Source organism: Tauraco erythrolophus, chromosome 8, assembly GCF_009769465.1.
Source record: "Tauraco erythrolophus isolate bTauEry1 chromosome 8, bTauEry1.pri, whole genome shotgun sequence".
Lineage (NCBI taxonomy): Eukaryota > Metazoa > Chordata > Aves > Musophagiformes > Musophagidae > Tauraco > Tauraco erythrolophus.
In genome coordinates, this window is record NC_141472.1 from 25,622,069 (window position 1) to 25,641,003 (window position 18,935).

The following is an 18,935-nucleotide window of genomic DNA, read 5'->3' on the forward strand; positions in this document are numbered from 1 at the left end:
TTCCCTTGATATTCATTCTGACCTATATTTCCTAAATCCAGATAAAAACATTTGGCTCTGGGAAACAACTAACGCTGTTGTAATACTAGCAGTCTAAGGATTAAAATTATGGTTTTATTTAAGCTTTATATCCAAAATCTATTCCTGAGCTTGACACAGCTTTGAAATCATTCCCTAATACAACAGCAACAAATAGCCACAGATAATTTTTAGAAAATCATGAAAACCCTCACCTTGCTGTCTCCCTCCACTCTGCGTCCTCTCCTTCACGCCAACAAATTTCATCAAGTTCAGTAAAGAGATCATGAGGAATGTGTTCCTCGTCATCATCTTCTGTTCCAAGAATAAACTGCACCCTTTGTGATGGGGTATCTGGGGAAAAATAAAAATATCAAGTCCAGAACACCAATTTTTTTGCCCTGAGCAAGCAGATACCTAAAATTTCATTAGATTATGCGGACTCTTTCATCCATATCACTTACTGCCACACAGAAAAAATTATTACAGTTATGCTGTAAGAACATTTATACACAAACACCTTCAGATTGAGACCTTTTTATTTACTGTAGTTGCCTAGTCTGCTAAATAAACAAACTCATCTAAAGACAGAACGTGACCTACAGAAATAGTGACTACTGGCAGCTGGAATGGTATCTCACAGAAAAAGGCAGCACAGATAGCAGCATAAATAGAGCTGATAAAAGTCTTTTACTCCAGTGTTACAAAAACTACTTTGTCACATTTTAAGTATAAATCTACAGATTTAGCTCAGTTCACAAATCTGGTATATTAAATATGCATTCTTTGATTTACCTAGCAGGAGAAAGAAACCAAAAGAAAATTCTCTAATGTCAATATACAACTGGGAACTTCAAAAAGAATACACCACTATCTACACCTACCATTCCCGGCCCCTTTGTAAACCATTTCTACATGGTTAGGCTGTTCCAGAGGAACAAGCTGTTTATCTGTCCCAACTTCTCCATTTTATTCTTCCTGTCTCTGTCTTCCCTTTACATTCCTATCACCAGTTATTTTTCTTCATAACCTTTCAGTGCAGACCCCTAAATATATTTTGGAGACTTACTATTCTTTTTTCGTATCAGTCATAACATTTCCAGAGCTCACAAAGCACCTTAACGTACAAATGTATTCAGTGTTCATAGCTCAATTGTTGTAAGTCTTCCAAAAAAATACAAAAAATCCTATTTGCTTATTTAAATGCAAATCTCAAATGAACAAACTCTGATGAAACCCAGTCTCTCTAGAAATACATAGTTATTTTTTCTGCTAATGTATTTTAGATTTCTGAGAGGAACCAAAAGTACTTTGTGAGAGCTGATAGGGGCCAGGCTGCCAGTCAACTGAAAAATTGATTATCCAGCAGAACAGCTCAGTGATTCCTTGAACATTGTCTAAATGAAGTTCTGTTATACAACCATATCTGTAAGACAAGCTACAATATTTTCCATCTAGCGGTGAAGAGCATCACTGCATAGGATCCTCAAGCTCCCCGAATTTTGGAAAAACTGAGAAGACAGTACTCATTGAACGCTAGTTAAAGTGCAAATACAGCACTGATCAAAAAAGATATCTTTTTAGGTAGTAGTAAACTTGCTATAGCAATGAAACACAAACAATACCTGACAGTTTTCACCTGAGGTCTATTTGCTTAGAGTGTAAAGATATAGTGCAGTCAAGCCTACTTCTTCACAAAACAAGGAAATCAAACCCAGGAAGAAATACAGGAGAGAAGGGAGAGAGAGACAGGCTCAGGTAATACTAAGCTCAAGAGAATGGAACTGCAGGGAGACAGCTAAGAGGACAGAAATTACTTTTGGTGAATCATTAAAGAACAGCAACAACTTCCTCCACTCCACTTCCTCCTCCAACAACTTCCTCCCTTTCTTTTATTACTCTTCTCTCTCACTGTTCAGTCCTCTTTTTTTTTTAAGACCATTTTGACTTCTATTCTAGATCCCCTTCCAGCCTCTCTCTACCTATTTTTTTTAGTATTCTTTATGTTCCTCATATCCACATGTTGGTACCTTCTAGAGAAGGATGAAGTAAATACAAGCATCAAGATTTAATCTGAGACTAGAAAGTACGTTCTGGTCAAGAAGTGTGCAACTTGTTAAGGCTATTTCCCAGAACAACAAAATTCAGCAATATAGGAACTTGAAAAGGACAAGTGCACATGACTAGTGACAGAACATGGAAAACAAGCTACTTTGGGAGCTGGACTGCAGTTAGAATCTGAGAATAAGCATTGCCAGGAACATCCTGTACTCTTGATAAAATCAGCACTAGAACTGATTTACAGCAACAGCTACTGTCAAGTAATAAATGAGTAGTGTTGTACAGCAGAGCCGCAGTTTTATGACAGCTATGATACTCATGCAAACGCACACTTTCAGCATGGGAAGGAAAGCCAAGGATCAGAAATCTCTTGAAGTCAGGTGAGTAGTAACAAGGAAATGCTTTACTGCTGTGATTTGCTCTTACTGGGTCTTCTGAGTAACATACAGCTACTTGAATGACAACAGTAAAGAACCTATATTAATAACAAAATATGCACTGAATTCTCCTCTTCCTTACATCACACCAGTAAAAATAGCTGCTAGATTCTGGCTATCTTTCTTTGCTGCTTTAATTTGCATTGGTGTCTGAAATCTGCAAGACACAGCTTGATTTTCAGACATCAAGCTGGAATCTAAAAAGAAAAGTTATTGTTTGCTTCACAGAACAATAATTTTATTTCAAAGACAAAACCCTATGAGAATTAAACAATAGGAACACAATAAAATAAAATAATCAGATCTGTTGGTTTACTTATAAAACTGAGTTAACAGGATTACTCTTGTGAGCAACGCCAGATGGATTTGACTCTTATTGATAGGAGTAATAAATATCAAATGTCATTAATGTGTTACATGCAAAATGAGTAATATGTGACTCAAAAACAGTATGAAAGAATACTTCAATTGCTGACTGCCAAACTGTGATAACTTAACCCTCAGTGTAGAAGCATAACATTTGCAAACTAGGATGCTCAATGTTTTGAAGTCTAGGAAAACAGAAATTGTCTTCAGTATTATCTGTGTCTACCCCTACTTCAAGTAGACACAAAAAGTCACATAGACATCAAAAAAAAAAATCCTTCATATTACTATTGCTATTTCTAAAAAGTCACAAAAGTAATCTAGATTAAGCTAAAAACATGAAATGAATGAGACTAATTTGTTACATTAGTATTTCTATCACTGCAGTTGTTTTATATCAGATCACAGACATACTAGAAGCAACACGATTTAAAGTTCCACAATAAGCAGCTGATGATTCTTCCAAGTAGATGGCTCATCACCAGCTCAGGAAGTCCTCCAGGACCAGCTGGGACTGGGCAGAAAGTCCGGCACATGACAGGAGCAGGAGTGCCATTGACAACCACCCGTGCTTGGCTAATGAAACATCTCAGTCAGGAAAAGTTGAAGCAGCTTTCTGTTACCTGTGGCTCCACCAGCCCATGGGAGCTTCCTGCCAGACTCCGTGTTATACTTGGGTTTCTCTGGGTTTGTGCTCACATCATCCGAGCAGCACGCACACAGACATTCAAACTACTCTCATACCTCAAATTCATCGTATGCATGGAAACCTGAGTATTCCAGGTTTAAAAGCCTGTATAACTCCACTGCACTGTTAAAAGGGTAAAAATTAAGACCTGTTGGATACGCTGCTGTCAAAAGCACAAATTCACACTGGGATTCAAGCCGCAGACAGGAAGCAACCCTGCAGCAACTTGACATACTGCTCACTACTATAACTCTTTGTATAACATCTCTAAAACAAAAGCAAGACATGGGCATATACATGCCAAAACAGCAGAACTGAAAGTCAGAACTACTAATGACCTAATTCACAGGGGGCAACAGGAAGAGCTGCTCCCTAGAGCAGCACTGAGTGCAGGCAGGGGAGAACATCACCATCCCACCATCCACAGATGTAGGAAAGAACTAGGGAGGGTTTCCCTGCCCATGGCAGGGGGGTTGGAACTAGATGATCTTTGAGGTCCCTTCCAACCCTAACCATTCTACGATTCTATGATTTCCCTCAATTAAACCATCCTCAAGTGCAACCACAATTCTGAATCTGGACTTCTCCCTCTTGTCTAAGAGAACAAGGTGAAATCAAGACTTGGGGTGGGGTAAGAAAGCAGGATCACTCTCAATCCCTCCACATAAATTCAGTCCAGCAAACAACCTGCTCCACTGCACCATTCAGTGTGATCCACATCTCCTCCTCAATGCACGCCAGGATTTCTCCTGAGACAAACCACCCTGTCATCAGGCAGAACAGCACACAATTTGCTCAAGCCATATCGCAAGTAGAAACACAGCCTTAGGTATGTATAAAATGTATTCCAAATTTTGCCCTCTGCTCTTGATAAACTCCAGAAACAGTACAAAAATGTATTTCTGGTAACGCTCTATTAGCTCAATTGTCAGAACAGGTTTCTGTATTTCTAAGCCTGTTGTGACCCTGCATTTAAGGTTAGTATTAGTAGGCTAATACTTCTTACTGGAGTCAGTAGAGGTAGGGGTAAAAAATTACTCTATCTGCACTAGAAAACATGCTGAACATTAAAATAAAATTTACATTACAAATGTTCACATAAGATAGTAAATATCATAAGATTTAATCCATGCCTCATGCTCTTGCACACTCACATTAAAGTAATGTTAAATATACAAACTTGGTTTTTTTGATTGCTGACTGTACAAGACATGCTGCAGACAGGGAGTGAACTGGTGTAACACAGCTGACATCCATAACAACTCCTTTCAAACAAAGAGGAAATGGTGTGAAAAATTCAAAGGATCACAGAAAAGAAAGGATCATTTCACACACAGACAAACATTCATCATCTTCCTGCTTGCACTCACCAAGGAAGTGGTGAGGCTCTCCCCCTCACCTCCTCCCTGCACAGATTGGACTTTGCCCTTTAGCTCAGCAATCAGTGAAGGGATTATAAATTACTTTGTTTTTTCATTAGAAAACATGGTAGAAAAATAAAACAAAATTTACATTACTAAAGTACATACAAAATAGCACACAACCATACAGCACACTTCTGAAAATCTCTTCACAGACCTTAGAAACCATGTGTTAGGTTGGGAGAAAGTATTCCCTGGTTTGCTCCTTTGGCACTGTAACTCTGTATCCTGTTTTCAGAAAGTGCTCTCTGCATTTTCTTCACATGAATTGTTTCTATCACCTCAGGGCTATGACAAATAATCTCATCTTTTATATCTGACAATATGGACAATTGCCAAGCTTCAATTCTCTTCCTTTTGCTAGACTCTTAAAATGGCAGTTATGATACATTATTTTAATCCAGATTTGTTGCAATCTGTTCCACAGCTGCCCAGAGATTCAAATTTCCAAGTTCATCCTTCAGCAGACAAAGCCTATAGTTAAGAGTAGGAGAATTCTCTTAACAGCTGTACTCTTTACAAACAATTAAATTTTCCCCATTAATACCCCATCAAGGTTTGAGGTCAGCTACCAAACATAGTTTAAATTCTTCACACCCCTCTCGTAACCAAGAGAAGTCCCCCTTTGCGATTCACCTTTTCGCTCCCATTACCTTCAGCGGGCCCTTCCCGCGCCTTGCACACAGTCCTCCATTAGGCTCCCCTCCAGGGCTGCTCAGCTTCCCTTGCCACGTCCAATAGCATGAATTACAAATTTAAGCCTCTTAAAAACTAGAGATTATTAACAAACCAAACCTTACACAAGCATCAACAGCGTCTAGTCCTAGAAGACACCACAGGAGGCTGAAATCAAACCCAGCTGTGTTCACTTCACCCTCACAAAATCTGTCCTTAAAGACATCCAGCTGAGAGCTAAAGTCTTCCTATTCCACCCCATTTTAAAACAGAAAGCTAAATATCTTCAATTCATAAGTGCAAGTACAAGAGAGCCGTTTCACTGGTTCCAGGCAAAAAACAGACATCAAAAAACACTGAAAATTGTCACTAAAATCCACACACATACCCAGAAAGTGCAGCCCTACCATGCGCCAGACTTTCAGTGCCACCATGACCCGCAGCGCTGATGAAGCAGTCCCAGCCGGCTTGTGGCCCTGTGGTCCACCAGGGCTGGCACCCATCACTCTCCCGGCAAACTGCACCAAGGAGCTGCTCTAGACTAGAAACAGCCTTTTTGCCAAAGTAGTTTAAATTTGCATCAATTGCCTAATTTAATTCATAGAGCAGCCACGATACTTGCCCCACAAGGAAAGCCGCGGAGGAGGGGAGCTTAAAGTGGGCATGAAACCGGGGTCTTAATTACAACAGCAGCATTTCAGCTGTGAACGGTAAACCTCTCAATAAAGTAAATAGCACTACTGCAATTTTAGAGTAGATAATTTCACTGGATTTCTCCTTTTCTTCAAAAAAAAATATGAGGAAAGATGGTGGAAATCTAAATCTTGAAATCACTCAGCTTACAATTTTTACTACCCTAAAAAAGCCTTTCCATGAGCAAGCCATGTAATCTGCAAATTATGCCATTCAAAGGTCTGGAGCACCTCTCCTGTGAAGACAGGCTGAGAGAGTTGGGGCTGTTCAGCCTGGAGAAGAGAAGGCTCTGGGGAGAACTTCCAGCAGCCTTCCAGTACCTGAAGAAGGCATACAAGCAAGCTGGAGAGGGGCTTTCTACAAGGGCGTGTAGTGACAGGACAAAGGGCAATGGATTTAAACTGAAAGAGGGGACATTTAGATTAGATACAAGGAAGAATTTTTTTACAATGAAGGTAGAGAGGCACTGGAACAGGTTGCCCAGAGAAGTTGTGGATGCCTCATCCACGGAGATGTTCAAGGCCAGGTTGGATAAGGCTTTGAGCAATCTGATCTAGTGGAAAGTGTCCCTGCCCATGGCAGGGGGGCTGGAACTAGATGATCTTTAAGGTCCCTTCTAACCCAAACCATTCTGTAATTTCTATGATCATTATGGTAAAATCGAAACATCTTATACAACCTCATCTCATCAAGAGATGACATAGAAACAGCGAGAATCAGGTGTGAGGAAAACAAAACTTCAGTAATTGATCTGTGCCCCCAAAAGACAGGACTACTTTTTATTCCACTAACTACATATTCTACATATTATTCCTCTAAAAGCTCTGAATCTGCACACTGAGAACAGTTGGGTTATTTTTGAAAAGCAACAGTAGGAGATAAAAAAAAAAGCGCTTATGAGCTGGCATCAGAATGTTCAAAAAATCTATTCTCTGCAGAAACCTTCCCTCAGAAAGTAGCTGGTACAGCTTTCCCAGCCAGGATTCAAAGGGATTACAAGGAAGCTTCCAGCCATAGCATTACATTGAATACAGGTGTTTTCTAGCACGTTGATAGGAAGAAAACTGTTTAAGAAATTGTTTTTCACTGGACGGGAACCAGGTGGCATCTGTCCCCTCTGAGTGTGGCCTGCACAGCCCCACAGCACTATGTGCACTGCGCAGCTCCTAGAATGCAGCGATAGCAGAGCAAGATCTGCACCTAACGGAACTTCACAGATGAAGTTATAAATTATACAGTTATAAATTATAACAAAAAATAATGCTTTGTCCCATGCTTGGTTAACTGAGCAATATGGAGCACTTCAAGTCTGAATATTTTAGGCCCTTTACTTGTTCCAGTATTTCTATTATTCAGTTGTTGGATCTTTGGCTTTTATTACACCTCTTTTCATACTTCACTGCTTCAAAACATTGTAATTTATTCTCTTGTGTCATAAAAATCCTAATATATTTTTCTGACTTACTTCAAAGCACTGTTTTCTATCAGCTAGTCTCACAGTGCTTATTTTCTCTATCTATCTTCTTGCACCTGCTCGTTGAAATGTTTTTTCTTCCATCTCCTCCCCTCTAGTTCCCAAGAATACAGCCTCCTACTATTCAGCAGAAATGCATTAAAAGGTGTCTATGCTATGGAGAGAGGGAGCTAAGCTTTTCTGCATGTTCAATTAAATCAGAATGATTCACAAATTAAGGGACTACTTTGGTTCTACTCTCTTAGAGTAGCACAGTCGTTCATACGTATGCATCGAGAGTAGGAAGTGCATGTCTTCCTTGCAACTTCCCTCAGCCTCTGGGTACTGTTACAACCTTGTGGTCGTGGGCAATGAGAGCCAAGACGTGTTACGGAGGCTTAGTGGATTCAGATTTAGTGCAGGAAGTATCTGCTGCTCCCTCTGTGTAAATAAAGCCTAGAAAAACTATGCTTATATTCTCTCTAAAGGCAACGCTTCCCCCCAAGCAGCACAACAACCTGTTTGAAACTCCTGTAAGGAATATCCATAGTAAAAGTGAGGATGTGGATATAGACTACAATTAATCCCTGTATAATTTTGTCTGCCTGCTCTGACTGTGCTTAACCCCTCCATCGCTGTATAATTTTCAGATTTGCCTTCATAAGGCAAATCCCTTTCACTGCTGTCTATGGCATGCGACATTTCTGCCTGGATGGCCAGATGTCATAGTGTCGTGGTTTTAGGCTGATCCAGCAACTAAAACTCACACAGTCTCTCCTTCTCCAGTGAAGTAGAGAGGAGAGGGGAAAAAAAAAAAAAAAAAAAAAACCAAAGGGACTGAGGGTTGAGACAAGAACAGAGGGAGCACCCACCAACCATGGTCCCAGGCAAAACAGACAGGGCTTTCTCAAAGCAAAACAGTTTATTAATGGTTACTTAGAAGGACAAAGGGAAACAAAACCGGTTACTCGAGAGGACAGAAAGAAACAAAACCAGATTTTAAAACCGACACCTTCCCCCCCCCCCCCCCCCCCCCCCCTTTCCTTTTCCTCCCGGCTCTACCTCCTCCCCCCAGCAGCACAGGGGGCAGGGACTGGGGGAGTGCAGGTCAGTTCATTCCGTGCTGTTACTGCTGCTTCTCTCTCAAAGGAGGAGGAGTCCTTACACCCTTTTCCCCTGCTCCAATGGATCCCCTACCCATGAGGAAAAATCCACAAACTTCTCCAGCTTGAGTCCAGCCCACAGGAAACAATCCTTCCCCACAGATTGCTCCGGTGTGGGCTTTACCACAGTCTCGGGTACTTAGGGAGCTGTAGCCACTCGCTCCGGCGTGGGTTGTCACGCAGACTCCAGATGCCTCTCTGCCTTGTCGTGCATCCCAACACAACCATCCTCAGGCTCAGGCATCTTCTCCCCACAGGCTGCGAGTGGGTCTCTACTCCACCGAGGCCGTCCTGGTTGCAGGGGGCCGCCTGTTATCTCACCATCAGCCGCAGGGGAAACTCGGCTCCGGCACACCTCCTCCCGCTCCATCCTCACTGACCTGCTGTCGATGCGGCTGTTTCTCCCAGATCTCAGTCCTCTCCAGGTGAACTCAGCCCAGTGGGCACCCCGGGAGTGGGGTGCCCCCGAGTTCCCCAGCTGGCTCCGCCGCCGCCATTCTCCGTGGGCGGCGCCGGCCCAACGCAGGCAGCTGCCCGGCCGGGAGCCAGGGAGCGGGGGCAGTGCCCTCCTCCCTTCTCTGCTCGATCCTGGGCGAAGCACCTTTTCCGGTTCCCTTGTCCTGACTTAAATAGGGCAATTCGCAGAGGCGCCCTATTGGCTCAATCCCGAGGGGGATGGCAGTCTGATCTGGTGGCCAGAACTAAGCCTAACCCGGTTCCAAAACCAGGGAGGTCACAGGGAGCAAAACCCCTCTCCTGCCACCGGAACCACCCCCCCCTCCACATCAAACCATGACACATAGTTCAGTCAAAGTCTGGTTCTCTAGCCAAACTTCCAGGAATCAGATAGCCAAGGGGAGAAATCTTCAAATTTTACTACTTAGCTATTATTTCAGGGTGGAAAATTTATATATTTCCAGATTTTTCTGAATATTTGGTACTTCTGCCTTTGGCTCCTTTTGAATTGCTTTATAAAAGCAATAATTTGTGTGACATGATATACACACCCTTCAATTGGTAGTTATTATACCTTTACAAGTGAAAAAATGTGACTTACAAAGTGCTGTCCTGCACTTATTTCAAACAAATACACCTGTAAACAAGGGCTGTGAACACCAACTTACAAATGCACTCTGAAACTCTAAATCTTTTTCATATTACTTCTATTCCACTCTTGGAGCTTTCTTGAACGTAGGCTGATTTTCACTTAACACAGAATTGTGTCGAACAGTTTATTTTATTGTATGCATAACTGTCAAAGACTATGAAGGACAGATTCAGCCAGTTAATTTCTTTTTCTTTTTACTTTTGACATTAGGAAGGACACCAGCCTAGGTCTCCAGAAGTTGAAAGAACAGAGCTAAGTTCTTGGCCAAAATGTGTCACACACTGGCACTTAAATAAAACCAGATGACTCAACAGAAGACATTGCTTCATAGTTTAAGATATCTCACTTCTTGGCTAATGTAACTTTCAATTGTTTCTTTTTAATCTGACATTATATGTATATATGCATAATCTTTTTGAAAACTATTTTAATAATTTATGAACTTTGTTGTTTTCCAAGAAACTGATTTCAGTACAGTATCGGGTTTTTGTACATTTGAAATACATTCCAGGCAGAACCACCACAGCCAATTTTTTCTTCACTGTTCAGTCTTCAAAACATAACTCATATCTACTAAGATTGAAAAAGTCTTGACTTTGTTTCATTCTCAGTATAACTCATTGTGAAAGATTTGAATATTTCAAGCTCTTTACAATATACTTAACCATCAGCATTTATAATCTACTTGCTCCAAAGCCTTCTACACACATAATACAAACTTCAGATTAAAAGAAACTCTTATATTACTGTTCTGTAACTTGAAATTACATTGGCACATTTCCCTCATCATGTAAAAATACTCTTCTATTACACACAGACAAACTAGCTTCTCTGCATGCTTCCATTTTATTTTCAACATTCACTAGACAGCCTTGGACATTTCATTTCAGCACATGCACTTATTATTTGTGAATAGTAAAGAATATTCTCATGTGTTTTGAGACAAAGCTTGACTAATTTATTCATGGCTACCTTTTTCTGTTCTCTGTAACGTTTTTTAATCTAAAATTTTGAGAATTTTAGGAGGTTTGTATCACATTTCTTTATTGAAAGTTATTTTTTCCCGTTTGCTCCCAAGTCCTCAGTTAGCAGACTCATCTCACAATGGCACATTACAGCGTCATGTAAGGAAAAAGGCAAACACAATCTGGATCGCAGTTCATATCTGATAAAAAACTGCAGCTTCAGTAATATCAACATAATTACAAAACTAATTGTAAAGAACCAAAATTCCTCTGGGTTGTTTTACTCTAGAACCTTCACTGAGGGCAGCTAGTGCCATAAAGCACTTACCCCCTCTCAGTGATGTTGGTAGTCTATCTTTATGAGAACACTCACAGACAGTCTTCTACAGTGGTAGGAATTACTGAGATTTCTCATGTATTGACTAGCTGCTGCCCTTCATCAGAGGAACAAATCTTGGATCTCCAGCAGAGACTGCAGAAGCTCTGGTGGGTTCTCCAAAACCCCACTGCTAATTGTGCAGGGGTTAACAGGACATAACATAATGATACTGATGTTTATTATTGAAAGATCTATGCAAAAATAAAATTTATCTTACCAAAAGGAGGAGACTCTCTCCCATCTTCTAATCCTGAATCTCGCTCTCTGTCTCTCTTTCTATGTTTATGTCCACGGTGCCTATGGCGCCGGTGACTTTTTCTTCCACCCAGTGGCACGTGAACTCCAATGAACAATGTTCGATGGCCTACAAGTAAAAAAAAAGTTACCTTTTAAAAAGGGGCTGTGGCAACATAATAACAACATTAATAACCATAATAGTATTAATGGTATAATAATTATTATAATTGTGAAATATTGATTATTCTAATGTTAATAGTCGCAAGATTATTTATTACAGTAATGATGATTCAGCATCATAGATATGCAATCCCTTGATACAGGACAAAATCCCAGTATTCAAGTCCTTACAATGCAGTGTCAGATTTTATTTTTTTTTCCTTCAAATTTGCATCTCTGTGTGTGAACTTTCATTAAAGCCAGACAGGTGTTCTGTAAAATGTCTTCCAAAACAGTAACATGAAGAGACACATGGATCTCTTTGCATTGAACATTTGGTAAAGTTGCAGTTTGCTTTATGTGTACAGGAACTTTACAAAACTCATTGCCATTTATGAGCCAAACCTTGACAGAATTCTTGTGGGAAATTCACTGAAGGGAAAAGGAAAAAAAAAAAAAAAAAAAAAAGAAGAGACAAAAAAAACCCACACCACTATGGAAGCTAGACTGCAAAATCCCTATACAACTTTAAGTGCTCACATCATAAATACATTGCTGGTAGCTCAGAGTGCTTTCATTCCTTCTATTTTATTTCTAAAATACATAAGAAGGTACACATTGCCATTCCTGCCACCATCTTTGAGCCTTTGAGCCTGAGGAATTTTATGTTGCTGATCAAATCCAAAAGATTTAGCTCTCTTAGCTATGTGGGTTAACAGGACCAGAATACAGTACACCATTTGGAAGGGGGAGAGCACAGGGGAAATGTGCAGAAAGTACCACAAAACAGAAGAAATGAGAAAGGAATCATGACTCACTACAGGCAGGTCTCCTACATTTACTCAGCAGAAAGACACAGTCCAGATTACTCATCTCAAATAACATTTATTTTCTCCTTGAAATGAGCATAACACAGCTAGTGGATAATTGCTGCTTTGCTGTAATCATTCAGCAGTGTCAATCATCTCAAAAAGGTCAAGAACATTAAGCTAAAGTAGCACGTGATCTCTAATCCCACAGAGACTCCAGTGGGGGCAGAAAACACAGCATGGCAGCATTTGTCACAATACATTAAAGAAATTCAAGGCTAGCAGGAATTCTCTGCAGAGGCAGAGCTAAAAAAGCTGGAGAAAAGGCTCTGGACACCACCCTAGTTACTTCCTTAACTTTCATTCATGCAGAGAAGACTAGAAAGCAGAGGCTCAATTTTTGGGAGACTATTCTTGCAGAGTCAGGAGAATTTTCTGAAGCAAAGGCCACGAGTTGATTTATTTTTAATTTATTTATTTTTCAGATATCTCTTTCTTCTTGTTTATTGCATTTAACCCAAGAAATTATTTAAAGAGAACTGCTGCCTTTGGTGTATTTCAAATGTATTGCAATCAGTGGTGCATGAAACAAGGAAAAATGTATTCCATAAAAAGAATTCATCAAAAAGATATGTAGTAACGTAGTACTCAACACTTCCTTGTCCCCCTCCTTGGGCAGGGAAAAAAAACAAAACAACGTTTTGAAAGGAGTAGGGTTACCCTTCCTAAGACTTTAATCATTTCCAGAGGTGCAAATAAATCGCTTTTTTAATTTAGTCGTTTAATACATTCCTGCTGCTTGGTGATAGAAGTGGGAATGCTTATCCTAGTTTCATGCCAGTTCAATGCTCAGGTTGTACCTGCATCGGGAAATGCAGATTCAGGTTCACACTTCAATTAATTTCCAGGACTTGAGTCCAGACTCTTTATTCAATAAACTGGAAAACAGGCCCTAAAATGCCGCAACATTCATGCCTGTCTGAATATCACGACAATTCTCCCTATACAGACAGAATCGGTTCACACTGAAAAGAAAACAGGAACCTGGAAAATGAAATGGATAACCAGGAAAAAGCACAATGGACTTCTCTTTCTGTGTGAACCTACTGAGGCTGACAGAGTTTTAGCAAGGCATAATTTCAATAAACATAGAGAGGAATCTAGGTCCTTGCAATGAGGTTCAGGCAAATAAGAGGAAAAAAATAAACTGACAGGGGGAAAGGAATAATTTTCCACAGAAAATGATAGAGCAAAATGCAAAAGTAAAAAATCCAAATGAAGAGTTAAGAAATTCTGCTTTATTAAAAGAGAAAAAAAAAGACCAGCTATGAACAAAAGAAAAATGAATGAATTCTAAATTGCTGGAAAATGACAGTGAATGATAGCAGCAGGAAAAAAAAGAGGAAAGATCAAGAAATCCAATAAGTAAAATGACCTTACTTCAACCTTTTGATAGCAAAGATTATAAACTAGCGCCCAGAATGTAAGGTGCTTTTTCCTGCACAAGTGCCTGAGATATGACAAAAGAAGAGTTTCCAGTGAGCTCTGTAAATGTCCTGACCCCAGAATGCCCACCACAGCTTCCCTGCAGTCTCCAGGACAGAACAGGGCACAAACACCACGCTTTCTCTGACAGACAATATCTTGCTGCCCTACTCTGGAGAGGAGCATCCACGCCTGTGCCAATGAAGTTCTTCAACAGATTTTTTTCCTCTAAAGACTTACATTATTTGAATATGAGAATAATTTGAAGATGAGAATAAACATGAACTCTGCTTAATATAAAACTTCTAACAGAAATACCATGTGAGCCCTTAAGCCACAATTCTAAACTAAGGATTTTTCCGAAACAATAGTTTTCAAAAAATTCTACATTTCAAGAGGATCTAACAAGGATTTGCTTTTATTTTCATTGCCATAAACAAGTCCCAAGAATCAGCTAGATGCTGTCATTTTAATGTGGTGCACATTCGATTTCTGACCCACTATAATAGGAATACAGGTCACGGAGCTCCTGAACATCACTGACATCAATGGTAAAAGGAATTTTAGTGACACCAACGGAGGTACACTTCCTCCCCAAAAATACAAAACTGGGTAAAGATTTTTCTTTTTTTTTTTTTAACAGACGTTTTTATACCTTTAGCACCAGTATTTACTATAAGATCTCGGTTAAACTGACTAAACTTTCCAAAGAGAGAACATCTATAATTTCAATTTGGTTAACGTCACTTGCAGGATATCCAACAGGATTCAGATTTGTTCCTTATAGTTTTAACTAACTGCATAAGGGCATTTCTTTCATTTATCTTGAAGAGCTTTTTTGTGTGTTTTATTATTCACTCCATCAGGATTCAGCCATCTAAAGATGCCTGAATATTGCTTAAATATTGTAAAATAATTCTGCTCTCCTGTACATTTGCATAGCCCCTAGCTGTTCTCATTTTCTCATAATTTCTCATTCTTTTGGCAAGGCTACAAAGGCACTGAAGTATGGGAAATACTAACAACTCTAAGTTACATCACGGTACACACTGTCGACACCAGGTACAACCTAACAACCATCTCACACAAAATTTACACTATTTTTTTTTTTTTTTTTTTAAAAAAAGAGGTGAGCATAACAAACAATGGATTTGTAACTCTTTAAAGCCAAGTCTTCAAAAATACCATGCTGGGCATCACTTTTGGACAGTTTTATTACCTGCACTGAGCACCATGAGCTGTAGAGTCCTGTCACCTGAGAAAGGGCTAAAGTTGTTAGTCAAAAATCTACAAATAGATTAATGTTTTACATTTTGTTCCATGTTTCCAAAACACATTTTTGCAATTGTATTTTTCAAATGGTTGTGTTTTCTTTCAAAAAAAGTGTTAACAGCTGAAATGGTTGGTTACAGTTTATTTGATTATTACTATATTTAGTCAGTTTGGCTGGCTTCTCTCCTCTTCTGAGGAACTGTCCTATAATGGGAAAAATCATATTTGAAACATTTCTTTATTCCGTACCTCTCAGCCAAGGACTACGGTGGATGCGTTATAAGATATTACACGTAATATACGTTATTACGTATACACATAATCAGGTCTATGGAAACATATACAGATAAAATGCACTCAGGTACCGAGGTACACACATGCAGATCGGTGGTTCTGGACACACTTAAGAGTTTGGCCAATTGTCCTTTCTCAGAAAAAAGTGTACATCTAATAGATCAAAAAGGATTTATCCTGCTAATTCCTACTTCAAAATAAATGAAAGAATTTCTATGCTGAGAGAGTTTTATTCCTCTCCATGGTTTATGTTATGTTTATTTTATGTTATAATTTTAAAAACTGGAATTAGTTTAGGTAACAGTGAGCCATAGGATTTATCTGGTCTTCCTGAGCTTTTTCAACTAACCTTACATTAACATCAATAGAGTTTTATCATGGAAAGACTATGATTTTGTTCCTGCAAAAACACTCACTGAACTAAAATGTTGATTTATTCCCGATGCACCACTAGGAAAGCTAAACATAAGCATGTGCATAAATATTTTCAGTATTAGTATTTAGGAGTAAATTGTTTTTTAAAAAACGAACCTCTGAGAAAATACATTAATATACAAAGATTATTTACAATCTGAGAGCTTATTAAAGAAATACAATACACTGAATTGATCTGCTCTGCAATGTCACCTTTATACAATGCCACAAGTTCACTGTTAAATTGTATAAACACTGGTTTTTTTAAAGACTATTCTTCATCAAACTGCACATAGGAGGGAACAAAACCCAGAATATAAAGTTAGTTCACATCTATGCATTTATAGCATAAGAGGCTTTGGCCTCTTGTGGTTTACCTTCGAAGCATTAAAACACTCCTTAAGTAAAACTGTTTTAAGTATTAAAGAAATAATGACCCTTGTTGTAAAGTGCTCTTTTTAATTTTTACAGGATTACAGTAATAAATCCAAGTTATATCATAAAATATTTAAAAGGGATCCTGTTAATTATATTTACTTTTCAGATAGATGAAAGTACATATAACCATATGTAAAAATCAGGATTTCCCCTAAATTTTTGAAGAAAAAATGTATTGTGCTGTAGATATCTCCACTTTGTGGAGGTACGAATTCTTTGCCCTAGAAAAGACAGATATGAAATATGCATTATTAATATGAGTACATCTTGCAGAGACATTTCTCAGAATAAAATCTAAGTAGAAGGGTTGTTTGAGGTTACTTTATTCCAAAGAAGAAATTCTTCCTTACACGTAGATTTTATTTTAAGAACCCAATAGCAAATAAATCATCTAAAAAGGCAACCTCAGAAAAGCAAATATTTTCTGCATAGTCCTTGAAAATGACAAATGTAACATCTAAAAATGGTTTTCAGAACCTAGTATTCTGGGTCTTTAAAACAGAAGCTTGTCCTAGCTACCTATCTAGTTCATTAAATAAATGAAGAGAAGAAATTTAGTGGGATTTCTAAAACTTTGAAAACATATATCCCATTATAATTCATAGTGCTTGACAACTTAACTTAGAAACTTCTGGAAATCCCATTACAATTGTCAGAATGGATGCAGCATTGCAAGGGAAAATGGAGACGGAGAGAAAGGAATTGTAAATGTTTCCCTTAATTTAGAGGAACTAGGATCTTTTAATAGAATGCTAAGAGCACAGATATTTTTGCCCCAGTGCCTCCCATTCTCCTTCCAAACACAATTTAAACACTGAAAACACACACTCATTTGGCAGGAAGAAGACATATGAAGCACATTCACCTCTCCATCAGTAGAGGCTCCACAGGCCTCCATGTTACATCAGCCACGTGGGACTCAAGTGTTTACTTATAAAGAGCTCCTTTAGTGAACCACCCAAGTTGGTGCCTATCGCATAAAAAGTGACTGTCCTGGATATGAAAATCCGTGAGTGTCAGGTCCTCGTGGTACATCTGCCTGTGCTGCCTTCCACCTGGAATGATCGCAACTGCCTTAGGCACCTGCTGAGACCAGGGCTTTCAGATCCCTGCTCATGGGCATGACAGACGGAGGCAGATAAGGGAACAGAGGGGTCTTGAAACACCTCCAGAAAGAGCAAAGGCAAGCTTCTGTGACCTACTAAGGAAACACTCTGCAAAGACAAGATGTCTTGAGAGAGAATATTTTGCCAGTGGTTCGAGCCAAGACTCAAATGACTGCTGACCTCAGCAGGACTGGAGGGGTTTCTCCCTCCTCTGGAAAACGCTCAGTGCCTTGAAGCCTCTTTTATGTATTGCCAGCTAGAGCTGAACCAAATGCAATTTTCCATCCTCTCAAAAATGAACAGTAAGGTAGAGACAGAAAACCATCAGTCCATGTAGAGTTAAAAAAATTGCCTTTTTCCTTATAGAGGAGCAAGGGATTATGGTGAATTGTGTAGGAGTAGAAAGTACATGACTCATGATTCGTTATTGTAGTGCAGCAGGGAAGCAGAGCTAAAGAGAAAGCAGAAAGGACACAAGCAATGCTTCCTAAACCAACAGTTTACACTGCTGCTTGTGGTTATGGTTTGCTCAAGGGACATTTTTCACCTTTTTGCCATGCTGTAATTTGGAGGAACTGACAAGAAAGCCTTCACAAAATTTTTACATCATACATGTAACATATGTTCTAGGTTAACATACAACAGAAATTATATAGAAAAAAAACAATATCGCTGGCGTAAGAAAACATTAAGGACATGCTGAATATGGAGGATACGAGCATCTCACTGAAGTCATTAAAGTTAAGGACCCTTTAAAGAGCTTCCATCTATCACTGCCCTCCCAACAAATCTCTCATTTTAATAAAACATTTTTCCAGGTTGTGGCTGGGCTAAAAAGTCTTTTTAACTGCACTTATGTTCATTCCTGATTTCCCTACACTGCTCCAGAGGAGTCCAGAGGTGTTGTGTGCACCATCCTATCAAAAGATCAGGTGTCAGACCTTGCCAGACAATAGAAAAAAAGAAGTCAGCAGACACAGAATGTAAAAGGACCCTCTCAGACACACACAAACTTTCCACTGATACAAAGCGAAGCTGTGGTTGTTGGAGGGAAGCATTTGACCTATATTTCTAAATTAGCAACAAGCCAAAAAAAAAAAAGCAAACTCACTACCACCACAACTGTTAAAAAAATGTTTCTGTCTTCTGGTGCTGCAATTTTGCAGCTTTCACCAATAACAGCAAGTTGGTTTATGCCAATTTCATTTATCAGAATTTCACAAGATGAAATATTTTGAAATATTAGGCCCTACAAATATTGAACAAGTTTCTTGTCTGTGAAGCTCAGAGCAAA

The 18,935-nt window shown here is 39.2% G+C and overlaps 1 protein-coding gene across 2 annotated transcripts in view; it reads right to left on the minus strand.

Annotated features, from left to right (window-relative positions):
- The window catches only part of SLC4A10 (solute carrier family 4 member 10), a 127,587-nt gene that overhangs the window by 74,359 nt on the left and 34,293 nt on the right, over nt 1–18,935 (minus strand). For both annotated transcript variants that reach the window (XM_086615334.1, XM_086615333.1), the window contains exons 3-4: nt 11,645–11,791; nt 234–372 (exon numbers count right to left, since the gene is read on the minus strand). In XM_086615334.1, the coding sequence (XP_086471460.1) occupies nt 234–372; nt 11,645–11,791 (286 nt within the window). The remainder of the gene's footprint in view (nt 1–233; nt 373–11,644; nt 11,792–18,935) is intronic.